Source organism: Chaetodon trifascialis, chromosome 6 (genome assembly GCF_039877785.1).
Source record: "Chaetodon trifascialis isolate fChaTrf1 chromosome 6, fChaTrf1.hap1, whole genome shotgun sequence".
Taxonomy (NCBI): domain Eukaryota; kingdom Metazoa; phylum Chordata; class Actinopteri; order Chaetodontiformes; family Chaetodontidae; genus Chaetodon; species Chaetodon trifascialis.
Genome location: NC_092061.1, coordinates 9,700,925 through 9,726,320, shown reverse-complemented (window position 1 = coordinate 9,726,320; position 25,396 = coordinate 9,700,925). Strand labels below are relative to the sequence as shown.

The following is a 25,396-nucleotide window of genomic DNA, read 5'->3' as shown; positions in this document are numbered from 1 at the left end:
AGAGACAACAGTAAAACATCAAAGTTTTACAGTATGGAAAACCCAGTGTCTCACACACTGAACTGGAGCTGTTAGGCTGGGTGCAAAGATGTGAAATCACTACATTCTCCCAGATGCTAAAGTTCAGGTAGCTGCTGTCAACCACAACTGTGTTGACCTGCCAGTTCATTAACTAAAATTACATACTTCATATCACATGCATCTAGAAGTATTTATTCAAGAGATTTTTCTACCATTCTCGTATAGGCACCATCCCATAACTTAATACCATCTGTAGCATTCTAATTAGCTACCATAGATGCAGAATATACTAAGACAGAAAGCAGCTAGTATGCAAGTAGCAAATATAGGCACAGAATAAACTTCCAAAAGGACAATAAACTAAACTAACTTATCTCTGAGTTGAACATTATTAAAGGCCAATGAAGATCCATGCTCTTCAGTAAAAATGGGCATGATATGAATTTTGTTTTTATTAAATCGTGCATTGTAGTGTTCAATGACAGGCCCCTTTGATTGTCAGCATAACAGCACTATTCATTTCCACAGCCATCACCATCACATGTTCTGGAAACTCATCATTTACAAATTAACCACCGTGCAGCTCTGTCTACACTTGATTTTAGCTTTAAAAAGACTTGGTGATTTGCTCGTGTAACGTTTTGACCTCCAGAGGGGAGAAACACAGACAACTCATCATCATATAATTGTAGCATAGCAGTAGTATCACATGCCACAAAACCTTTTTTTCCTCTATATTTCTCTATGAAGTAGAAACACTTCACATTGCCAACTGTAAACAAGGTGAACTTGTACTGAATTTCAATTGTCTTGCTATGTTACAGTAATATAGATGCAGTAGCAAATCATTCTGTACCTTATGGTCTTATCCTCAGAGGTCTGGACTACAGAGGAGCTGCCTGGCACCCAGCAAACATGAGTAACCTGGACAGAGATGAAAGGAGAGTGCAAAAGTTTAAAGCCTGCAGAGCATGAACCCAGGAAGTAAAGACTGAATGGCTTATTGATTTGATTCTTTTTCTTACATGGTCAGGCACACACCTAAGGCTATCCAGCATGCTTGAAACAATTCTTTGTACAAGGCTGTGTGCACAAAAAAAAGCACATACTATTATTCTCACCAGGTTTCTAGAGATGTTGTGTCTCTGTTCACATTTTGCAGATTCAATATCCCACAGGCACATCCAGTTGTCACGAGAGCCGGTGCACAGCTTTCTCCCATCTACAAACCACAAGGAAAACAGATCCATATGCTCAGCGCAGATCAATAATGTGAAATGAATGACAGTGTGCATAAGATGACTAAATCACAATGACAGGGAAAAGCATCTAAAGCTCTACGACTTGCTAAAATGCTCACTTGAAATATATATACAAATAAACATGAAAACATTTCTTCCATTGCTAAAACGAAGAATCCAAAGGAAATCTACCTTATCTGCTTTCTTAGTAATTAAAACAGCTGAGATAAAAAACATATAATCCAGTCAAAGTTGATAATAGATTTAATATTTACCACCACTAGCATTCATGACAGGTGGCAATTTCACGCATTACGGTAGCAGCATCTTGACATGAGACATGAGATCAGTCCAGAGATATTCCCTGAGCCGTCAACACTACGCAGCACGTTGAGAAGTCTCTGTCGCACCTCATAATTGCATCTATACTCAGGAGGTCTGATGGCGAACACTCAGACAAATGTTGTTTAAGTGTGTTTGGAGTTGTCATCCAGTTACACCTACAGTCTTGTCTTTACACTACTTTTGTATATTTAGTGATGCAGTGACTGGCAGCCAGTAGGAACAGAGATATTTAACCAAGTCTGCAGATGTTTCTGTTTTCTGGTAAATGGCTCTGTTGATCTGCTTTTCATTTAATATTCAAGAACAGACTTATCAAATCCCAAACCAACCACCATGCGAGGAATTGAGAAAATGTATAACTATGAATTGATTTTGATAGTAAGCTATATTTTGGGCTAAATAAGTTGCTATTGGCACAAAGATAAAGCAGATTACATTTGGTATGATAACCTTGACTTTAAGCATGCACCGTGACACATTCTTAATCACTGACTGGTGATTTTCTCATGAGTGAGTAGACTCATTATGTGTGTGTGTGTGTGTGTGTGTGTGTGTGTGTGTGTGTGTGTGTGTGTGTGTGTGTGTGCGTGCGTGCGTGTGTGTGTGTGTGTGTGTGTACCAGGGCTGATAGCTACTCCATTGACCACCAACTCGTGCCCACAAAATTCCTGAATAGGTTCATCCCCCTGGTTTAGGTCCCACATCAGAACAGTCTTGTCCCGCGAGCCGCTAAAGATCCATGTGCTGCCTGGATAACACACCGTCTGGCAGATAGATGGAGGCAGAATTCAGAGTAGACAAGACCGATTATACGCATGTGTGAAATGTGTAACAGCTCTGAACAGCGTCACACCTTTTAGCAGTTTGCGCACACACAGTATTGACGGTACCTTGGTAACCTCTCGGGTGTGACCCTGGAAGGACTGACACATGCGGCCTTGTTTCCAGTCATACACCACCACAGCCTACGGGCACGCACGCACGCACACACACACACACACACACACACACACACACACACACACACACACACACACACAATAATCACTGCATACATATGGATTTTCCACAGAATTTCACATTTTTACTGTAGTCATTTGAGATATTTTCATTTATTTTTAGATTCATTACACCTTTTATACGGTCTAAACAAAAATGAGGCCTTAATTATTTATTTTTCTTGCTTTAGGCATTCCAATAAATGATATTAAAACTATTACAATGGTTCATTTATCACTTGAACTTCTCTAAAAGCAACATTAATACTGTGTGTAAAATTCTATAGATCCATAGTCCATAGCTCAATTTACCTGGTCACTCCCACCAGAGACGCACAGATCTGGGCTGAGATTGGTGACAGTGTTGATGGACCCTTGATGCGCAGGTTCATACTGCACCACCTGACTGTCGAAGGTACAGTCTGCCTTCTCCCCTTGAGAGGCCCTGGACACACACACAAAACAAAACAAAAAAAAAACTAGCAGAGAAAAAAATACATATTCAGCCACTATTTGTACCCATATTAATGCTGGTGATGGTACCTGATTTTCGCTTACATCTATGTGCATTATTCTCATACTATGTTTTACAGGCTGCGCTGCTAAAACTCTTCTGCTGAAGATGAATTCTTGAGCTGAAAACAATCCTCAGCAACTGTATGCAACAACATCCTACATTTAATACGTCACTTTATGTACAGAAATCATCTTTACACAACATGCAATATACCTACCTCCATTGTACTGGTGTCTAATACTCCCAACATTAAATTGTGAGTGATTTTTTTAAATTTTGAATCTGAGTGCCTCCTTCACTTCCATAATGCGCTGGATTGTGGACAATGATCATCCAAACCACACCCCAAAAACTGAGGACCTTCCTTATGCATACCATTTATGGTCCTTTGTCTTTATTTTTCCATAGTGTGAACAGACTGTATACTGCAAACCTTGTTATAATTGGTATGTAGTGCATAAAAGGACAAAGAAACTGTTTAGTAGTGCACTTGTCTCACCTGTAGAGCTCAGACCTCTTCCGAAACTTGCTCTGGAGTTTGCCCATGTCTGCTAGGAACCTGCAGCCACACTAACACAGAGAGAGGAATACCATAAAACTTTGGCAATCGCAGCTGCCTCCGTATCTATCCTTCCCTTAATGAGCTGTGATGATGAGGGACAGTTCAAAAGCTCAGTAAGGGAAATTCTTCCCTACAACAGCGACAATCACATTAAGCACAAAGAAAACAGCACACTGAATGTTACAAAGTGTAACAATGCCATTAAATACACGCAGGTCATCTGCTGAAATCCGAAATATTTCAGATTGAAACTTTAACCTGAGAGCATAAAAGTCTCCGCTTACTGCAAATGTATCACCGTAGATCACATTGTTACAATCGTGTTCTAATTATTTTCCATTCACTGAATTCGGTATGATATAATCACACATCCCAACTTGAGAAGATAGAGTCTCCTTGCGAAATATCTTGCATAAGGGTAAGACAGACCAGTCTGCAAGGTGAGATTAAGCAACAAGTGCCCAGGAAAACACTGCTTTCTCACACACACGCACACTCCCTCGTTATCTTGGCGTACTCCTAAAGCAATCGACAGGAAGGAGAGGGCTCAAATCCTATTAGAGCCGCATCATTACTGTCACAAGGAATTAGCTAGTCACTCGAAAACACCTGCTATGAACTGCGCTGCCATGCATTACGCAACATCACCAAGGGATTTTAAGTTTAGTTACTAAGGGTGAAAAATGGCATGACTGATGGAAGACTAGTGAAGCAAGATTTCTTACCTGTCACTGGCAGGTGTGGTCGCTGTGTGATGCTGAGGCAGTGTGGCTAGCTCGCTAGCATGCTAACTAATCTTTATCTGTCATGCCAAGATACACCAATGCACTAGTAGCACCGAAACGTGCATGTACAAACGTTAAAACTTGGTAGAGACGTTGTCGAAACGACCGAGAAGCGTTTCTCGCATACTGCCATGGTAGTGAGTTGTCCTAACTGCACGGGAAAGTACATAGAAGTGTCTTTTAACTACACGGACCCATCCCTCTCTCCGTAGCGACCATGGAGCGACGCTTTCTCGTATCTAGGCGAGGGCTGGGGTCACGTGACATGGAACAGGAAGTCAAATGTTGCCTTACAAAATAAAAGTCGGATGTACTATTTAGCTTTAGTATTGGATTTCTGGCTGGGTGCTACATGTGCATAGACTTTCTGGACATGTGTCAAAAGTTAATTTCTATTAATATGAACAGGCTCAAAATTGATGAGGTTATATATTTATTTTTGTTCTCCTTTGGCACATCTAAGCCCAAATGTGCTGTCAGGCTTCCCCTCCTATTACCTGTGCATTGTCTCCAGTATAAATGATGAAACACAGTTCACAAATGTGCACCATGTGAGTACAGTATCAGATAAAATAAAGTCCTTAAAACCAAATTTTGACAGAGGTATCTTTTTTAAAATAGGACCTCAAGATAAATCAGGACTCACCTTAAGGCGCTTAAGTTATCCATATTTGTATGTTCCTTAACAAAAATCACAAGTACCATAAAGCAGCTGTCATATCAAATGAAATCAAACTTTACTTATATAGTACTTTTCATGCATATTAAAATGCAACACAAAGTGCTTTACAACAGTTAAAGCAGTTTACAACAGTTATATGGCAGCTTGGTGCCCTGGGGGTGTGGGCCTGAGGCAGTTGTCTGATTTGCACAGCTGATAATCCCTCTTTGTCTCCACCCCTTTAGACATTATACATTGACTTTATCTGCACATACAATATATTGAATAAGCCTTGTCTAATCTGACACAAAGTTTCATGCTCTTTTCTTTGGTTGAAATGTACATCTAAAGATTATGCAGTATGTGAACAATACACTTTGCCAATAAAGTACAAGATTTTAAATTTACATGGTTTTCTAGTTGATGAAAAATAAACTGGGGTGATATGGTTTTCAGCCAGGAACATGATGTGTTTGTTTAAAGGGGAATCTCGACCTTAAACAACACATGCAGAACAACACATGACAGGTTAAAATGTTACCTACCTGTGGCTGTGTGTCCCTCTAGAGAGCTGGTTGGTTGACCTTCATTACAGGCACAGGTTGAATGGCTCCCCAAGGTGGAAATCTGGCATAAATCAGACAGGTCCCTGAGCAGCTAACATTAATTCTACCACAACTACTTTAAAGGTTTTTCATTATATGTCAGGTTCTCATGTGCTTCATTATAGCTCAGACTTTTGCCTGCTCGGAAGATAAAGTTGGGAAAGATAAGAAAGGCTTTCACTTCATTGGATTCAAACAAATGCATTGCATGCAATTAGGCACTGAGTTACTGAGATGTTCCCATTTAAATGGTCTAAATAGGCCACTTAGTTAGGTTACAATCAACACTGCTCAATACCTATGTGAGATGACCTCAATTCTAACTTTGTTTGCAGCAAATGGTTTAAGAGAGTATGACTCAATTTAAAATCTCAGATTAGTTTTGTCAGGCATTTTACAGCAAAGTAAGGTTGATTAGAATCAACTAATTGTATTACAAAGACATGTTATTTCAACACGTAGTTTCTAAATTAGAGTATGTATGACTATTCCACTGTTTGACTAGAAGTATTTTCTTTGTACGCACAGTGGAGTCAGTAACACAAAAGTTGTCCTACATGTCCTTGTCCAGGTACAACAGTCTGTGGTCTCATGTTTGTCTGCTGACAATTGGAATTTCCCCTCGTGGGACTAATAAAGGAATATTGAATTGAATTGAAGGGTCTGTTAAAATTATATGTTTGAGATCCCCTGGTATAATGTGCCTTGAGTTGCTTCCATTCCTCCACTTGCCTTGACTTACATACACAGTACTTCACTCACTTTATTACGTAGTAAGGCAAAACAAAAGCAGCTCATGAAGAAAAATGATCTCACTTCAAGACCATTTGCTTCATCCACACTGTCACGAGGACTAGAGATATCACACGCTGCTGAAAGTATACTGTAGTTCTGTATATCTTTTACGATGCAGTCCTGGACTTTGCCCTGAAATGGCAATCTTCTAATTTGGCTAATGTGTTTCCATTTGAAGGTTTTAGATAATGCTAGTGGAGCCTGAGTTTTTCCTAAAATAAGAGGCAAATCAAAGCAAAGCGGTGCAGAGAAATGATTTGTAATGGAGTCAGAATTGCAGGTGAAACAGCATGTGACCCACCGAGAAACAAAACTAGCAAATTTTCATGCAGGCCCTGAACACAAAAGGCCATTAAACCATAACGGAAACAGGTCAGCACTCATTCAGCTATGGCTCTGGACATGAGTCTGACTGGGACCCAAGTGAGAAATTGAATGTGCTTCTTGGCATCCAACCTCATTACTGTTCCTATTGGGAAGGCCTAGAGAAGTCCACTGTAGCCACAAGACCCAGCTAGAGCCCCAAACCCAAAACAAAACCACTCACACAATAATGTGTTGACTTATGATGACTGACTGTCCTTCCATTAATGTGTGGGTGATGATAGGTAGGTGTCTGGTTGTGGAAAAGGCCGTAGTACAAGGCTAAATCATTGGTAACTTGGCACAGACAAGAACAGCAGGGATGATCGTAATGGAACAACTGTGGATACATGATATGGCCTCGAACATCCATCCATCTAGCCATCCATCCACTTATCATTTCATCAGTCTGTAAGTGTGTGGGCCTATTGTTAGAATAGGGTGACTAACAACTGCTGTATACCTCTTCACTTTGTTAAAGACACATGGAACAGGTTAAACACATATTGCATTTACACAGGGTGGATTTAAAGCACACTGGTGCAATATAACTGCCTGCAATAAATAATACATTTGTGGAACATATCATTTTTATGACTTTTTTGTGACGGAGATTCAGTTCTACTTTTTGAAGAAGTCCCCACAACATCGAGCAACCAGAAACAATAACGCTGCAATGTGCACCCTTCTTATTTTTAACAAAAATAGAACTTATTCTCAAAGGGGGTATTTGCAAGTGTACACACTGTTCATTACAATGCCTTAATGCTTACTAAATGCATAAGGGGGACGCATTAAATGCTTTCAGTTTCTTTAAACTTGCTCGTTTGTTGTTTTGTGTGGGCTTAAATGTGCACAGTCCTTGAGGATATTAAGTGATGATTTGTGGAAGAAAAAAAAAAGAACCACAGGGCATTTAGAAGCAGTCACAGACTGTCACAGCCCAGTCATACAGTGCTTTCCATAAAAACCCCACATTTGCTGACATATACAGAGGTGTGCCTGTGACGACTCTCCGGCTAAGCCAACACAATAACAGAATTTAAGTGGATCTGCCGTCTATTGCACACATACCCACAGAGATATGAGCTCAGCGTCTCCATTCATGCACATTTTCTAAGCCACAGGTTGGGGGGTATAAATACTTGTGCGGCGTTTGTTTGACGTGACACTCCCCCCGAGTCGATGGGAGGCCGACGTCACCCTGCCAGCGGAGGAGTGGATGGCCTCTGTAATAAAAATACATGAAGAGAATTGAGGAAAAGGAGAAGATTGGTCCGGGGGAAAAACGGCAACAACACCGCGTTTATTCCTTTCTCCACAGCCCGCTACTCGGCGGCGGCCGTGAACGCCTCTGAACACGAACGGGGATATATTTCCGCTGCGGCATCGAGGGCTCCGGCTGAAATGCTATGTTATGTGTGGCTTTCTTGGTTTTTTTGAGCAGACGGAGAGAGATAACTGTACTGTATCCCAGCCTAGCGGATTGGAGTGAAAGTCCGCCATATTCTGCCTTACCACGCCCGGGAGTCGAGCCATTGGAAAATAAAGCGACAGCTTTACTCATGTGTTTTTCCCGTTGCCCGCACCCACGGACGATAAGTTGAACATAAGGGATTTGGCTGATTGAAAAATAGCAACATTGAAGACTTTGAAAGGAGGGTGTCCGGGCACGGATGGCAACGCTTAACGAGATCACACACAGGGCAACACGGAGGATGTGTCTTAAAAGGATCTGTTGATCATATTGAGTAGGAAAAGCAGATTACACCAATTAAGATTGCACAGATATTCAAGTCAAACCGCTTTGGACACTATTTTGAAGCTGTCGGGAGGCCCAGAAAGCGAAGCGAAACAAGGGGGAGGGGGGGTCAATAATTTCTCAAAAATCTAATTTTCCTTTCCAGCACAATCTGTGCGCTGGTCACACTCATTATAAGGGCGTCCACGCGTTATTTCACCACAACCAGGCCTGTATGAGGACGCAGTTTGGCATTCACAGGCCTCTGTTTTTGTTTCTTTTTTCCTTTTTTTTTTTTTTTTTACTCCGACGAAGCTGAAATCTGAATGAATCAGTGAAGGAGGAGAAAAGCAGACAAGCGTGTTTTTGTTTGGGGTTGGGGGGGGGACAAAAAGGAGCGAGAATGACCCTGGAATCCATAATGGCGTGTTGCCTCAGCGAGGAGGCGAAAGAAGCCAGGCGGATCAACGACGAGATCGAAAGGCAGCTCCGCCGGGATAAGAGGGACGCACGCCGGGAGCTGAAACTGTTGCTTCTCGGTAAGCTCGACAGGGAGAAACACGGGAGGAGTGTGTGTGTGTGTGTGTGTGTGTGTGTGTGTGTGTGTGTGTGTGTGTGTGTGTGTGTGTGTGTGTGTGTGTGTGTGTGTGTGTGTGTGTGTTGGGGGGGGGTAACAAAGCCCAGATTCCTGTCACCACAGATACCTTTTGTCAGGCAGGGGTGGGGAAGGTAGATCGAGGTAGGGGTCTGTTTGTGGGACTTCCCACCTGAGTGAAGTTGGGGAGTGGGTGGTTGAAATATGTCGGTGTTGAGAGTCCAGTGCACAGATTGGCAGGTCAGCAGAGGGAGGAGGTGATGCCCTGCCAGGCCTACAGGGCTCCCGATGTGGAAAAAAAACCTGCCTGATGTGAATAACTGCCAGCAGTTTGGAAACAAATGCCCTCCAATGGCTGGGAAGCTTACCTGTTACTCTCCATGCATTCACTCGCCCTGCCTGCCTGCCTGCCCATTCAGGTGGTGTGTGCGAGACATCAGCTGGGCCAAAGTCTAACGTTTTATTGGAGTAATCGAGATAGTGTTGCAGCTTCACCTGGCCACTGATATCACAGGTGTCAAGTCTGTGGAGCAAGTTTGGAAGCATGCTGTCCAATCAGGTATAGAAGCTTGTGTGACGGTATGCCCACCTTTATATACATAAATGCATGAGACTCACTCCTCGCAGCAGAGCCACAATGAGCTGAGGTAGACCATCAATGTCTCAACACTTGACCATAAAGTAACGGTGCCGTAAGAGGTTAAACTTTTGTTAATAACACGCAGTACCTGTGCATTTTTACAGCGTGGGGTTGTGAAATGTGAGTGCGGGGGGGGGGGGGGGGGGGCAATCCTGTCGAGAAGCGTTAGTCATGCTGGAGAAATTTGAGGAAAACAAGTCATCTACTCACCATCCCGTTTTTAATTAGATTTCAACAAAAAGCCCATTAGTTGTGATGGCCGTGGTGAGTGGTGCCAGAAACCTCTCTTCCTCATCCAGTGCCCTCCTCTCTCAGCTCCTCGGAGAATACACAGGGGAGAAGGTGGTGGAGCAGGCTGGGACTTGAGATCACATCATCCAGGCTAGTTTTTAATGAAGGCATGTAGAGGTTTTTGCCGCTTGAGGGACGTTTTACTAGAGGTTGAAGGAGAGAGGTTTCCCCTTTGCCCTCCCGTTAGCACAGAATGATGAAATGAATCCCCCTGAATGGGATTTGAAGGAGCTGGCTGCCACCTCCTTTGTTATTACGGACGCATAATTGTGGTGTTGTTGCACTCTAATCCCTTTTTAATACTCAACAATTCGACCATTATGCAAACACACAAACAACCAATGACCCACACCAAAAAGTTTGAGGTTGTCGCTGTATTTCTCATAAGACAGTATATGGTATTTATTCAATGATTAGTCACTGTTCTCATGTGATACAAACCAAAGAATGAATGATTATGACTCATGTTTGATATTTATTATTTTTTTGTGGTAGCTGCTTATCAGTAGGTCCTATCAATATAGGCTATTATATTTCAGAGTGGTTTAATAGCACGCCTCTAATGACAGGAAGCATACAATTAATGTCTTTGAGTTGTAGGGAAGATTCGATCCATTAAGCAGCAGAGTAAAAAGTTTCCTGTAATGATGGATGATAAGTGTGATTTCGCTCGAACAAACACAAATAACGTTCAGGACTTTTCTCTAATCAGAAAGTTAGATTCTACACGAAGAAGGTTCTACTCCGCCGGACAGTCATGAGTTTTTCTGACATCGTCTGCAGTGTGGAGCTGTCATGAAGTTTGTAGGGACGATTTAAGTGATGGCACTAAGAGGCTGAAAGGAGTCTAAACAGGAAATGTGATGGTCGAGGCTTAACCAGGATAACTGACCATCATGGGCAGAAGAGACGCTCATACACCAACGTCTGAGCTCACACAATTCTGGCCTTTTTTTTCTGTGAGACTGGAGCTCATTAACTGTATGAGCTGAAAGCGTTTGTGCGTGTGTTTCGTACAGACTCCATCACTCCTGCTTACAGTGGTAGACTTAACTGGAGGAAGTTGTGCGTGCTCTGTGTGGCTCTATTAATCCATATGCTATCAGTGTATTATGGCGTTCAAACTCACTAATTGCTTAATGTCCTGTGGGATCCAGCATGAAACTCTCCAGTTGAGAAGTTTCTCAGTGCTTCAAAGTGTCCATCGCTTGTTTTTTCACAAATCATCTTGGCTTTTCAGCTTCACTTTTAGTCTTTCAAACCCACTAATTGCTTTATATCCACAGGGACCGTGCACATTGAAGCCCGCACAACACAAGAAATGAGCAAGTTTAAAAAAAACAAAACATTGAAAGCATTTAATCCATCCTCCTTGTGCAGCTAATATCCATTAATGCATTGTAAACTAATATGGGAGATGTTCCAGAATTAACACTCATTTAACCTGGGCAGATTACCAAGAATACATAACTAGCAGCAGAGTGGAGGAGTTGATGCAGCGGGAGGAGGAGGAGGAGGAGGAGGAGGAGGAGGAGGAGGTTTGCTAGTGTAACACTTAGGAGCTGTCTGGCACACAGATAGTTTAAAGCCAGCTAATGAGTCAGAGATGCTAAAGGCTTCACTAAGATCGGTGACTCAGGAAAAGTCCAGTAAAAATCGATGTCTGCCAAAGCAGAAGAACGAAGAGGTGGGGCACCGCGGCAAGAAGCAGCAGAAATTGATCTCTTCTAGCAATACGAGTAATGAGTGTAAACACATGAAATGAAATCACTGTCATAATCCATTAGAACAGCTCATACCTCGCATCATCCACAAGGAAAGAAAACACAGATATCCTTTTTTTTCCCGCTTCCACTTCTGCCAGTAAGCCTGTTTACCTGTGGAATGATCCAAACAGGTGTTTTTGGAGCGTTCCACAACTTTCCCAGTCTTTAGTTTCTCCTGTCCCAACTTGTTTGAAACATGTTGCAGCATCAAATTCAGAATAAGCAGATATTTACAAAAAGTTGATGAGGTAAAACATTGAATGTATTGCCTTTGATTGAGTATATGAAAAAAAAAGGATTAGCAAATGATCACATTTTGTTTTATTTATCATTTACACTGCATCAATATGTCGCTGTATCATCAACAGCTGTAGAGAAATGAGTCTGCTGTGGGGACAGAGAATACGTCTGAGACCTTCCCGCTGACAACCCGGCAAAAATCGAGTAGGTGAAGTCTGCGTATTTAGAAGTGAACAAGTGAACTCTTGTTTTCCAGTCGAGGCTCATTGACTGGGCTGCTGCACTGGAGGAGCAGTGGACAATGCTTTAGAGGACACTTCAGTAGCTGTTGAGTTAAAGAGGAGCACTTCCTCACTTTCCAACTCAGCCTTTAATGCTACTGTCATCCCCGTGACTGCGCGCTGGCGTGGGAGCATTTAGGCTAAAACAACCTTGTTTGAGGGCAATTACACAATGAAAATGATGAATACTTCCAGACTTAGATTGTTCTCTTGTCTTTATCTTTGAGGAGACTAAAATCCTCTTCTTTAAGCAAGACTTTGGGCCCCGAGAAACGTAAAGCGACAGGCCAGTGACGCTAGAAACCGCGGCTCCACTGCATTAGCTGAGATTCCAAACCTGTGCAGTCATGGGAAGTTCAAGATGAATGGAGGAGAGAGGAAAGCAGCAACCTAGCCGGGGGAATGGTGGCTGGAGTCTGGAGGGACGTCTGTGTGAAGGGAATGGGATATATGTGTGTGTTAGACAGCTAGGACACTTTCTGAAATAGATCTCAACACATTTTTGTTTTAAAAAGTACGTCTTAGCACATAAGCCACACATTGCGTGTATGATGCTGCTGAACATTCTCCAAATGTATGTTTTAGGAGGGATTTTCTACCTTCCAGGCTGCCGTCTTTTCAGCTTGTTTCTCATAAAAACAGTGACTCTCGTAGAGTAGAGTTATTTCTGAGTTATTAGGACTTGTTTTGGTGAGCTTATAGTGCAGCGTGGATGACGGGACGACATTCAAAACTGCGTGCTATTTTTTATGAAAGCATGGCGCTGCAGCTGTGAGCACGGATGTTATGAAAGCTCTGACTTTGACTTTTGAGACTCAAAAGTCAGCTGCAGAACAGTTACTTTTAACTCCCATGATCAACTAACCCAATTCCCATGATCCAGTATATACATTTTTAATGCCAGTTTGTCACAATTTTCTGACATTTTCTCATCAAAATGATTGAGTAAATAATCATTGCATTAATCAAGAATTAAAAACTAATCGGTGCCTTAAATTTTTAGTGTATATGATTGCTGCATGGTACTTCATGTTGCTTTTCTACATGTATTGCATACATGTGACCTCTATGTATTGAGGTTTCAAGTATCAGCTGACAGCCAAAAGGGTTAAACATGAATAATTATCAAACTTGTCTCCATCTGCCAAATTGATTTGGAATTGCTCAATTACAAAAGTGGCACAGCCCAGCTTGAACCCTCAAGAGGCCATTGGACCTAGTTTGTGATGCCTGTCCCCCTTTACACATGTGCACACACACAGAGCAGACCATAGGCAGGTGGGATGACTGAAGGTAAAAGGTGTAGCTATGAGCAGCTTCGATCGTGGAATCGCAGAAAATAGCCGAAAATGAGCTGTGTTGAAAGTTTGCGCAGATGAACTGCTTCTAAAATCATTGCAGCTTTACAACATGTGTCGTCTGCTCCTTTGCACTCAGTTTTTGCATAGCATTTGCAGAAAGTGTTGATCTCTGCAATCCCTGTCGGCTGTTTTTATCGGACGAATGAAAGCTGTGGGAACTTTTTCAAGGCTACGACTGAACAAAGTCCGCTGCAAACGTTTAACAAGCTTTTAACAAACACATGCTTGTAATTGTGAGAGGAAGCACTGAAGAATCATATGACTCTTGTATGAATGCGACAAAGTTAACAGTTAACAGCAATAGAAAGCACAGAACGAAAACCATTTTTATTGACCATTTTACTGTATATACTATAATGCAAGTAAACACAGGATCAGCATTGTCTCCAGTATAATGCAGGTCTTGCATGTCTTTGACGTGCAGCTTCTTCTCACTTATGCTTGTGCTCACTGACATTCAGCTGCCCCAAACTAAAATAACTCACATGTAGATATCCACACTGTGAATGCTGGTGGAGAACATCAGAATGCTGTCTGGTAAGCTTTGCGGGTACGCTGCAGTATTTTTTATTGAATTCGTGTCTCTGCCTTGTGTTTTGCCTAGAGATCGGCTGGTGCTGCCTTAAGGCCGCCTGCCATTCACACTGAATCGATTTTGACACCCACAGCAGTGAGTTTTTCTGCGAAAGCGAAAAACAAAGCCGGCTCCTCGGATCATTTCTATGAACGCCATTCAAGAGTATCAACTGCTCAATGGAAGATCATTTTCATTCCGTGGGATTTATCATTCGATCGAGACTGTTGAACAGGCGTGAATCACCGCACCTCTAACACTGCTTCACCACAGATTCATACCTGAACTTGTATATTGTGAATTATTTAAACAGAGCTGTCTACTTTCAGTTCTTTAAAGCTGTACAATAATTCTATAGTTCTTCCTTTCAAATCAGCGCCAAGCAGTGTCAGTCGCGCGTTAAACGCTAGTAAGAGTCCAGTAATGCTTGTTGAGGAAGGGTGAATCTAAACTGAGGCTTATGTTATACTATAAGCCTAGTAATCATTTAATAATACACTTAAACCATATGAAGAAGAGCCATGTGTTGGCATTGAACATTGAGAGACCGTAGAATCGGGCTCCTTCTTTGAGTCAGCTGCAGGCGTTTCTGTGTATAGCTGACACTGATGCATTTAGGGGTTGTAGGAATATGCAACATTAAAGGCTTGTCTTGTCCGTGGAGGAAGCTACCAAATTCACATCCTTTCGATTAACGTAATGTGTGCTAATTGTTAGTGTAGCCAGTTTAAGTTTGTGACAGCGTAGGTTTTGAATATTTGGCACCTCACAGTCAAGTTGATTCGTTTTGAGTATGACTGCTTTCTCGAGTCCTGGGGCTCGGCCTCCGGACGTGGATCTGGATCAGACACACTCACCTCCGATGTAACATCCGTCCATTCACCAACCTCAAACATGAGCTTCATCCCAGGTCCCTGCATTGGTTTGAAAGGTGACTCAGCAGCCTGTAATGGACAGCGGTCGCCCGTACCTCCTCATGCTCACTGTCTCTGTCGTTTTCAGTGACTGTTGTTGGTATAATAAAGAAAACCCATTAGGACTCAGATGTTGTCAAGCAATCCTGAATTATTTTCGGGAGATTGTTTTCGTCTGTATAAAAATTCTGTAGCCTTTTAGGATCCTAGCTTATGATTTAAGTTTGTGAGGAACATTTTCTTGAATGGGTGGATCTCCAGAGGAAACATTCGCTCTACACATTCAGCCTTTAAAAGTAGACTCAGCTGTCTTGAAATTCACTGAATTCCATTTTTGTAACAGAACTGCAGCATCACAGCACCAATTTTTCAGGTTATACTTAAATTAAAGCCGGCTATAATCATAAAGGTTTCTGTCTACGGATGAACTTATGAATCACTCACATTCTTCTGCTTCTTGTGTGAGGACATCAGGTTCTTTTCTGTGTTTGAACAGCCATGAAGGGATTAGAACTGCGCCGCACAAGAGCAACTCGGATCCTTTTTTCCTTTACAAATCCAAAGCCCACTGGCACAGTTAATTTAAGTTTTTTGAGATTACTCACTGTTCCACTTTGCCTGTTTAAAAAATAGAATGTCTATTTTTAGGGTGGATCCTGTAAGGCATTAACTCTTGTGCAACACTATTGTGGTCTGCAACAGCTACGACTTGTCACTGAGGTTAATGTAATGGTTGATTTCTGGAGTGTGTGGGCGGAAAGCAGGTGGTGACAAGTCCCACCCACCCTTTGGTGCTCCAAGGTGAATACTTCAAAGTGCACTAAAGGACAATGCAACAGTAGTTGTGTGGCATTAGCATGTTGCACTAACAAGTAATTGAAAACCTAATCCACTCAAAATCAAATAGCATGAGCATGTATGAACTTTCCCTTGGTCTGTTTTAGAGGGATCTATGGACAGGGGGATGTAATACACTTAGGTTTAGTGCTTCTTATTATGTTAAAACAAATTAGCATCATAAGTGGCTAAAATAAGTGTAGCCATACTTTCACATTTCAGAGCCACCTCAACCAAACAAGTACATCAGTGGGAATAAGCTGCGTGAGAACGTATGCTTCTGTGTGCACGGTTGCATTTCCTCACTGCTTCATGCACTTTCCAAAATGAATTCATAAATAGGATTTTTAGAGTGTTTGAGCACACCCAGGAGACAGTTAGCTTAGCATTGTACTCCACTGGTTGCCTGAACACTGGCCAAGAAATACAGTATGAAGTGTTAATTAGTGAGCTTTAGAGGTGCTGGTCGGTGAATTTTCCTGCCTTCGGACAGAGCCAGGCTGCTGGCTTCAAGGATAATTGTGCTAACTCCAGTTTTGTCATTACTGCCTTCCCTGCTCATTCCAGGCTTCTAAATCGACAACCCTAGAGAGGTTATAGTATTTCAGCCATAGTTTAGTCTGTAGCTTGGTTTGTTAAGTGCTTAGTCTGTGCTGTGGGCTCACAGTCGAGAGGCTAATTTGGCTAAAATAGGGTTTATATTATACAGTACAAAGGAGTGTAACACATCCAGACTTTTATAACAGAGTCTGTAGGTTACACTGGAATGCAGCACACGTCTCTTGGCCGCTGCCGTGCAAACACACACACACACAAACACACACATCCACTCCCTCCTGCCAGAGTTATTCAAGAGTTAGCGGTGAGGTAAAGTTAGACTGTTCTGTTGGTCTGCCAAGATTCTCAATGAACCAAAGAGAAACTACACCCCCAGCTCTTCACACCCAAATAGTCCCTGTCACCACTGAGAGGAGAGAGATGTTGTTCTTGGTCTGTCACCAGACCAAGCAAACAGGCTGAGAGGAAAGTAGCCAGCACATAATATTAAATGCGTAACTGGCGGAGTGCAGGAGTGTGTGAGCACATACTGTATCTGCGTGTGCATGTACGGTATGTCTGTGTGTTGAAATGCATGCGGGCATGGTTTTTCCAAGATAGCATGTTGTGTTACAAGGAGCCATGATTCAGCTTTTTTCTTCCCCCTCAGGAAAAATCCTCACGCACATTTACGTCTTTAGATGTTTGTAGAATGGTTTTCATCCAAATGCAGTCAAGTCTTCGGGGTTTACTTTGCTTTGTGTGCACCTAACTTTGCTGCATTAGTCAATATTTCCGTATTAACAATGGTCAAATGAGTCACTGTGCAATGTGAAAGGGTTGTTCTTAGTGAGAAACCCACGGAGAATTATCACCCAGGCCCTGTGGATCAGTGTTTTGGTTTTCTGGTGCCCAAGAAAGAAACGGAATACTTAACATTTCCGGCTTCATCTGTCCGTTAAAGTGATGTCATTCAGACATGTTAATGTTTTCTTACGGCTTCATTCAGACATGACAGCACATTTATGGAAAGAGCTGCGTACTTGTAATATTTGGCACCTGATGCACAAGAGGGAGCGGGCAAGAGAGCGAGAGAGAGCAGTGGTGAATTAAAAATGGTATAACAGCGAGGAGTGGTTTATGTTCGCTGTGTCACTGAGGGATTTTAAAACTTCCCTTTGCTTTTGAAGCAGTAATTAATGATCATCGTGAGTGCGAGGGACACTTACGCCCGCCTGTCAAAGTGAATCCGCTGATTCATTTCCACATCAATTTCATCATTTAACGCTGTTTGAGAGAGAAGTCTGCTGCCTGTTTTATAATATCCATCACTGCACAAGCTTTGGATGACGGGATGTAAAGTTGGGACTCGGTAAGGTTGTGATGTCACGACCGTACAGTCACCGCCCTCAGCCACGCCCCCAGCCCAACCGCAGTTGAAAAAAACAGAGCTGATGCGGAATCATGGTGGGCGGTGACTGGTCAGGCCTGTGAGAGCTGACCAATCAGAGCAGACTGGGCTTTTTGGGAGGGAGGCCTTAAAGAGACAGGTACTAAAAGGGAGCATTTCAGACAGAGGGTGAAGTGAGGTGCTGCTGCAATGGACAGCATGTGGAATTTTTTTTTTTTTTTTTTAACATTTAAGCATGTGAATATTTTCTAGTGTGCACCCAAAAGAAAAGGAACTTTAATTCTTATTTGCTCAATGCTGCATGTAAAGCATATTCACCTATATTCACTTAGTCATCCTGCTGATCAGACTGGGATTGTGGTTGTGCGAGGGTTTTTAATTTTTTCAGCTCCGGTAGCACCACAAGGCGAGAATAGTTTCATCTAATCTGAGAGAGAGTGATCTCCTCAGCAGCTTCAACCTATGTGAACCTATTTAATGGACTTCATATCCACATAACTGTCAGAATCGAATGGTGAGTGTTAGAATTTCCCACTAGCAAGTCCACCCCAATGTACAACCATGGAACTAGGTCTCTGATTGGACTCTTATCTGCAAAATGTCCATTTAAGGATGCTGACACAGGAGATTAAATGTGTTGTCTAGTTAAATGAAACCCTGCACAAACATACAAAATAAATAAACTCTGTTCTTTTGTCCTCTTCCCCTGTCTAATTTCTCAGGCACTGGGGAAAGTGGGAAGAGCACATTCATCAAACAGATGAGGATTATCCACGGCACCGGTTACTCAGACGAGGACAAAAGGGGTTTCACCAAACTGGTCTATCAGAACATCTTCACGGCCATGCAGGCGATGATCCGAGCCATGGAGACGCTCAAGATCCCCTACAAATATGAGCACAACAAGGTAAATGGGATCTTTTCACTCAAGCCATTTCAAATTCCTCAGTTATAGCTGTCGTGTAGGGTGACTCATAATTTGAGAAAAAGAGGGAAAGACGCTACAAAGCAGCCGCAGCGTCCTTGTGTATTTTTAGACTGTTGTCTATCTTATTTGTAACAGCCATCCATAATGGTTTCCTGTCCCTTTTTGACATTTCCTGCGTCCTGAAAACACTCCAGCCCTCCATCACAGCCTGCGTGTATTTGTGTTTGCTTGCGTGCTTCCGTGCATATGTACAAACCTGATTCTAAAAAAAGAAAAAATGGAAAAAATGGGATACTGTGTGGATAAAAACTGTATCTGTAAACATGCGTCAGCAGGTACACCAGTTGCCATTGGCTCCCATTTATTTCATTTGAGGAGGAAACTTGCAGAGAATATGTTAAAAATATGTAAAATATGTTACTAAATGAATTCTTGAAGGGCTGGTACCTGCTTCAGTGTTTTCTCATTGAGTGGTCTGGAAAGTGCAGAACATTTGACTGATGCATTCAATGATGATTTACACCAGGAGTCAGATGTTGTCTTAAAGAAAGTATTTCGTCATTTATTTCTGAATAGACTTTATAGGCAGATTTCTGAAGCCTGTTGGCCAAATAAAGCAACAGGATGCCACATAACAGATGCCACCACATGTTGGCTGCATTTCTGTTGCTTTGTATCTGACTTTATGTGACGGATTAGAGGCAGCTTTTAGTCATAACTTTGAGATTTTGTTTAAGAAAGGGTTGAATTCACACCCATATCTCAAACACCTGTCTACCAGGTGTGCATTAGGTAACACTTAGTATAAACCGAGAGATTTAAAATGGCTCGAGCACTCAGGCACGGGAGCCTTTTGAATCTGTGCTCTTGTGGTGGATCGTCATTCCCCGTGTGTGCTTTCGCTTCCCTCGTGCTTGTGAAGAATGAAACTGAATGTGCTGTTTCAGCTCACCGCTTTCACTCTCGTTTCACCCACTTTGAACACAGTAAAAACTAACTACACCCCTCAAATATACTGAGCAAAAAAAAGTGCCCGGTAATCCTTTTGTATTAAAAGTTTTCTCCCATCCTGAAGGCACTTAGCAAGCTCCCAACACAACAGTGGCCCGGGTTTGATTCCAGGCCAAGGCACCCTCTGTGTGTGTAATGAAATCGAAGTGCACGCTGAAAAACTAAAAACAGAACTACTGATTACTTGTCTTACGTTGTGTACAACATCCCCGAGCTCTCATATGCATACGGCTAAAACGGGAACTATTATACCTTTGACAAAGCTCACGAAGATCAAAAAGGAAGTGAAAATGAAACCTGCCGATCTTGTGCACACCGGCTGTCTCGGCATTTTGTAGCCTTGTTGGCTAATCAAGCCCAACAATGAAAATAGTTGTGAGACAATATCTGTCTGTTTTAAGGTAATAGGACAGTTTAACATCCAGGCACATGTTGATCTTTCGTCATGGGACACAGGAGAGTTTTAATGGGAATCTGGGACGGCAAAACTTTCCCCTTAATAGGCCCAGCGGGATTTGAGTTTCAGATATTAGGTCCATGCTGAGCCTGGAGGTGTAAAGAAATTTCTGGATATAGAATACGTGAGTGTGGGAGAAAATAAGCCAGCGATAATTAGGACTGCACAACCTGTACGTTGATTAGCTTTTGCAGTTACTGTGTTTTTGGATGATCAGAAAAGCATGAAAGTTTTAATGACTTCAGTATTACTTTTTGCCTGTTGTTAAATAAAGATGTGTTAAGGAAGTTTTTCTCTTTGTTTCTTCCCTTTAGGGCAACGCCAACGTTGTAAGAGAGGTGGACGTAGAGAAGGTCAGCATGTTCGAGAATCCTTACGTAGATGCAATCAAGAGCTTATGGAATGACCCGGGCATCCAGGAGTGCTATGACCGAAGGAGGGAATACCAACTCTCAGACTCCACTAAATAGTGAGTAGAGTGGAAGACAACACATCGCAGATGTCAAAATCAGACTCTGACAGTATGAGCTCAGGCTTATAAGACATCTCAGGGAGGACTTTTCCAAATATGTGAAATACAAGACTTTCCAGAAGGTGCTGTACGAACCCGCTGTCCTGGTTCATTTCCTCCCTCTGTGTCTGCAGTTACCTGAACGCATTGGACCGGATCGCTGAGCCAGCTTACCTTCCCACCCAGCAGGATGTGTTGAGGGTTCGAGTCCCCACCACGGGCATCATTGAATACCCGTTCGACCTGCAGAGTGTCATATTCAGGTGAGTAAAGACGTATATTCAGTTTCAGAAAAAGCTAAGTAGCATCACTGTGAATACTCACAGCTTATAACTGCTGCACAGCTGTTTTGTCTGTACAGCTGTGCAGGTTAGTAAAAGGAGGAGGAGGAAGAGGGTAATACAAGAGAAACACAGGAAATACAAGGAGCCTTCAGTGGTTCCAGACTCCTGAATGCAGCACATGGGGAGGGATTCACATAAAAGCCTGTTTATAAAAGTGTGTTTTTAGAAGGGATTTAAAAGATGAAACTGATTTTGCCAGCTAGTTCAAAGAAAACACTTTGGTTTAGACCTCAGAGCCATTCTTATAATAGTAGAATAACAGTTATCATCAACTACAAATACTGACTTGACCCAAAGGAGAATGAATCGAAGAATGCTTTTAATGATGCTTTCACTGTCTCTGAAGTCCACTAAATCTAACAATGGCAAACTTTTTTTTTACCTGTACTCAATTAAAGTTTTGAGATATTGGCATATAGACTTTACTAACCCAAGTATGCAGTTTCACTTTTGTTTCTTCAGTATATTTTACAGCAAATTCCCCTTGTGCTTAGTCTGACTAGCAGGAGTAGTCATAGTCACGATGTTAATATTCTGCTAGTCATCACACTCAAAGATCAACAGAAAAATCACGTTTCATCTTTGACCTCTCGAAACGTGTCGATCCCTCAGTCCAGAAGTGATTGAGACAGACTGGCCAACATTTTCAGCGCTTGTAGTGACTGTTTTCTCTCACCTCGACACCGCTGCTGCCTTGACAGGATGGTGGATGTTGGAGGTCAGAGGTCGGAGAGGAGGAAGTGGATCCACTGCTTTGAGAACGTCACATCCATCATGTTCCTGGTCGCGCTCAGCGAGTACGACCAAGTTTTGGTGGAATCGGACAACGAGGTGACTGATGAACACACGCAATTCGATTTGTTTTAAACAGCAAGTGAATTTAAAGACCCAGCTAAACGACTGTTTTGTTTCACCCTTTTTTAACATTTTGGCCTATTGAAAGCCTTTATTATATCATGTGATGCAGAAGATGAGTTGGCTCTGAAGATGAGAAGCTATTCCTTATTTAAAACAATGGAAATCTCCTCCTGCCTGGACGTGCTCCACCTTTTTTTCCCCTTGGAAAGCATTTGTAAATGATCAGCCAGCTGTTTTGAATACCGCCTCGGGCCACGTCTCCTTAAGAGAATATAGCATGTGTGTCAGTTTGTTAAAGTATATTAATGAGCAGGTGCGTGTTCATATGTGTGTGTGTCGTCTTGTCTTTGTGCGTTTGTGTGTTTTCCTTCCTTTGTTGCTGCGAACTGCAGAAAGAGGAGACGGAGCAGCTGCATGTCCTTTGTATTCTGACGCCATTCGATTAGTTTTTCTAATATACAGGAGATATTCTGTTTCGCACTCTGCAGTGCTGGCGGCGTGGTGGCTAAGGTTTGCTTTCACTGTGGTTGTTTTGTTCAGTCAAACATTGAAATTAAGTGCAAGAGGAGAAATTAAAGTCTTGAAGGCGACGTGGCCGCCCTTCTCTCATCTTTACTGCTCTCCCTCTGGTGCGGTAGACGTTTATTAAAATCTGTACTTAATGAGCATGAAAGACTGTAGTTTAATTAAGTGATTAACTCTTTTTCTCTGTCTCTCTTTATGTCTCTCTCCCCCTCGTGTTACCTCTCCCCTCTCTCCACACACACTCACACACACACACTGTCTGTAGAACCGGATGGAGGAGAGTAAAGCTCTGTTTAGGACAATAATCACATACCCCTGGTTCCAAAACTCCTCCGTCATTCTCTTCCTCAACAAGAAGGACCTGTTGGAGGAGAAGATCATGTACTCTCATCTGGTTGACTACTTTCCAGAGTATGACGGTGAGTGACAGCAGCAACCCAAATTAAAAAAACACTCTGAGCACAAAGCTCTTCTTCTCTGCTCTTCTTCAGCCATGAGAATATTATTGGACCAATACTGATATACTTTTTTAAAGGTGTTATTGTCTTATTCTGATCCATAATAGATAAACTGTATAATAAATAAGCAATAGATCTACTTCTAATCTAATTATGCTGGCAGTCATCACACCTAAATGCCTAAACACCAACAGTTATACTATTATACAATATTCTGCCTGATGCATAAACAGTGTTTGATCAACATCTAGCAGGAAGGCTTTCAGTGATCCCCGATGTTGAAAAATGAAGATGTTTAAAATTGTCAGAGGAATTTGTGATCATTTTCTTGAGTAATGCATAAACTGTGTTGCATTTAAGGACCAGTGTGTAGGACTGAAAGGCATCTAGCGATGAGGTTGCAGATTACAACCAACTGAATACCCCTCGCCTCCGTTCAGTGGGCACAAAAAAAGTGAAAGGCCCTCTCCACAGCCAGTGTTTAGTTTGTCCACTATGGGCTGCTGTAGAAAGACGGCTGTGCAACATGGCCAACTCTAATTCTGATTTTCATATGATCATACACTGATGAAAATGTAATTATGAGTATTATATCACATTTTTGTCACTAGATTCCCCTAAATCCCACACCAAAGTAAATAAAAGTACCAAAAAAGCAGTGATTTATTAACCTTGAGTAGAAGGTAGACTTTTGTTCAGATCAGTTATTCTGTATTTCAGAATTCTGCATCCCAAAAATACACAATCCTGCATGAGAAAGTAAAGCGATGAGAACTTACTGGTTCCCCTTTTATCTTCCTCTCCAGGTCCCCAGAGGGATGCCCAAGCAGGCCGAGAGTTTATCCTCAAGATGTTTGTGGACCTGAATCCAGACAGCGATAAGATCATCTACTCTCACTTCACCTGCGCCACTGACACAGAGAACATCCGTTTCGTCTTCGCCGCCGTCAAAGACACCATCCTGCAGCTCAACCTCAAGGAGTACAACCTGGTGTAGAGCGGAGCGGGGCCGCCCAGCAGGAGGCCGTCGACACACACTGACTGACGCAATCTGTGAAAAGATGCATCGTATACACACACACGAAAAGAAAATCAGAGAAAAAAAATCTAGTGGTTGCATAATACTAATTTATTTGCCATTTGTTGATCTCTTGGTCCCCGAGAGGTGAGCAGAGTAAATGTTATCTCGCTATTTAAGGAGTTCATGAAATGCGGGGGGCGGGCAAGATATTCCGAAGGGTCGGGGAGGGATTTGCTGTTGAGTATGTACAGCAATGATCCTCATTTCTAGGCTTCGCGCATTGTGAAGTTTTGTTTTTTTTTTGCCAGAAAGAGAGGAGCTCCTTCTTTGTGCACTCGAGGTTCGGGGCCTCGTCGGTCTGATACAGCTGAGCAGGAATGAACACAATGCGCTCCCGCCCTCCTGCCTTTTTTTATAAGCAAGAAGAAGAAAAAAACAAGTTTTCATTCCCTTTTTTTTTGTTGTTTTTTTTAACCCTCCCTCCTTCCCTGTCGGTTCATTCTGAAGCTTCGTCCTGGCCGTTTACGTGTTTGCCCAACAGATCTCTCATTGACAGAGACCTTTTCCCTTCAGAGGACTGATTGGCTCGTCTCTCTAAATAGGCACAGACTGTGGTTTTTAAATTATTTCACACTGATTTGGTATCCATTGACTTCAGTCATTCTAATTATTACATCCCATTGACTTTGGCATCATCTGATGGGTAGAGCATGCGTCAGCGTGCCCCCAACATTTTGAGGGGACGTCGTCCAAGTCATGCACTGAGTGACAGTCACGTGTCAGTTCTCCGGCATCGACATGACCGTTGAAGTTCAGAAGTGTGAGCGAAATTGGTGTTGAAGCGCTTTCTGAGCTTTGAGGCGACCGGCTGAGGAGGCACACGCGGACTTCTGCTCTGTCACGAAAACCGTGACGGTGCTGGTTGTTTTACTCAGACTGAAGGGAGCTGAGGAGGTAATAATTTATGAGACAATGTTGTTAAAAGATTATGTTCGACTGTGCCACATAATGCTTTTTATTATGGTAATATGTGTATTTATTGCCAATGCCAAAACAACTCAAGCACCAGGCTCCACTTTGCGCTGTTTACTATTTAAATGAAAAGTGTTGAGGACAGGAAAAAAGCAGGGCTAATGAGCGCAGACTGACTTATTGACCCACCGACTGATTCTGCAGTTTTTGAAGTATTAAACAATGGTACC

General features: G+C 42.4%; 2 protein-coding genes across 4 annotated transcripts in view; one reads left to right on the top strand and one right to left on the bottom strand.

Moving 5' to 3' along the window:
- Nucleotides 1–10,351, bottom strand: part of wdr31 (WD repeat domain 31) — a 13,097-nt gene extending 2,746 nt beyond the window's left edge. For 2 of the 3 annotated variants that reach the window (XR_011602310.1, XM_070965431.1), the window contains exons 1-7: nt 4,410–4,719; nt 3,622–3,692; nt 2,918–3,050; nt 2,498–2,572; nt 2,227–2,371; nt 1,143–1,243; nt 878–945 (exon numbers count right to left, since the gene is read on the bottom strand). Coding sequence is in view for 1 of the 3 variants with exons in the window: in XM_070965431.1 (XP_070821532.1) it covers nt 878–945; nt 1,143–1,243; nt 2,227–2,371; nt 2,498–2,572; nt 2,918–3,050; nt 3,622–3,668 (569 nt within the window). In the remaining 2 variants the exon portion in view is untranslated. Of the gene's footprint in view, nt 1–877; nt 946–1,142; nt 1,244–2,226; nt 2,372–2,497; nt 2,573–2,917; nt 3,051–3,621; nt 3,693–4,409; nt 4,720–5,675; nt 5,758–10,079 lie in introns of those variants that run through there. The other variant, XR_011602311.1, reaches the window with a different exon arrangement.
- On the top strand, nt 7,966–25,396 carry LOC139333151 (guanine nucleotide-binding protein G(q) subunit alpha). The gene is made up of 7 exons (XM_070965434.1): nt 7,966–9,173; nt 18,804–18,988; nt 20,792–20,946; nt 21,123–21,251; nt 22,034–22,163; nt 22,981–23,134; nt 23,980–25,396. Exons 1-7 carry the CDS (start codon nt 9,038–9,040, stop codon nt 24,168–24,170), a joined length of 1,080 nt encoding a protein of 359 aa, XP_070821535.1. The 5' UTR covers nt 7,966–9,037; the 3' UTR covers nt 24,171–25,396.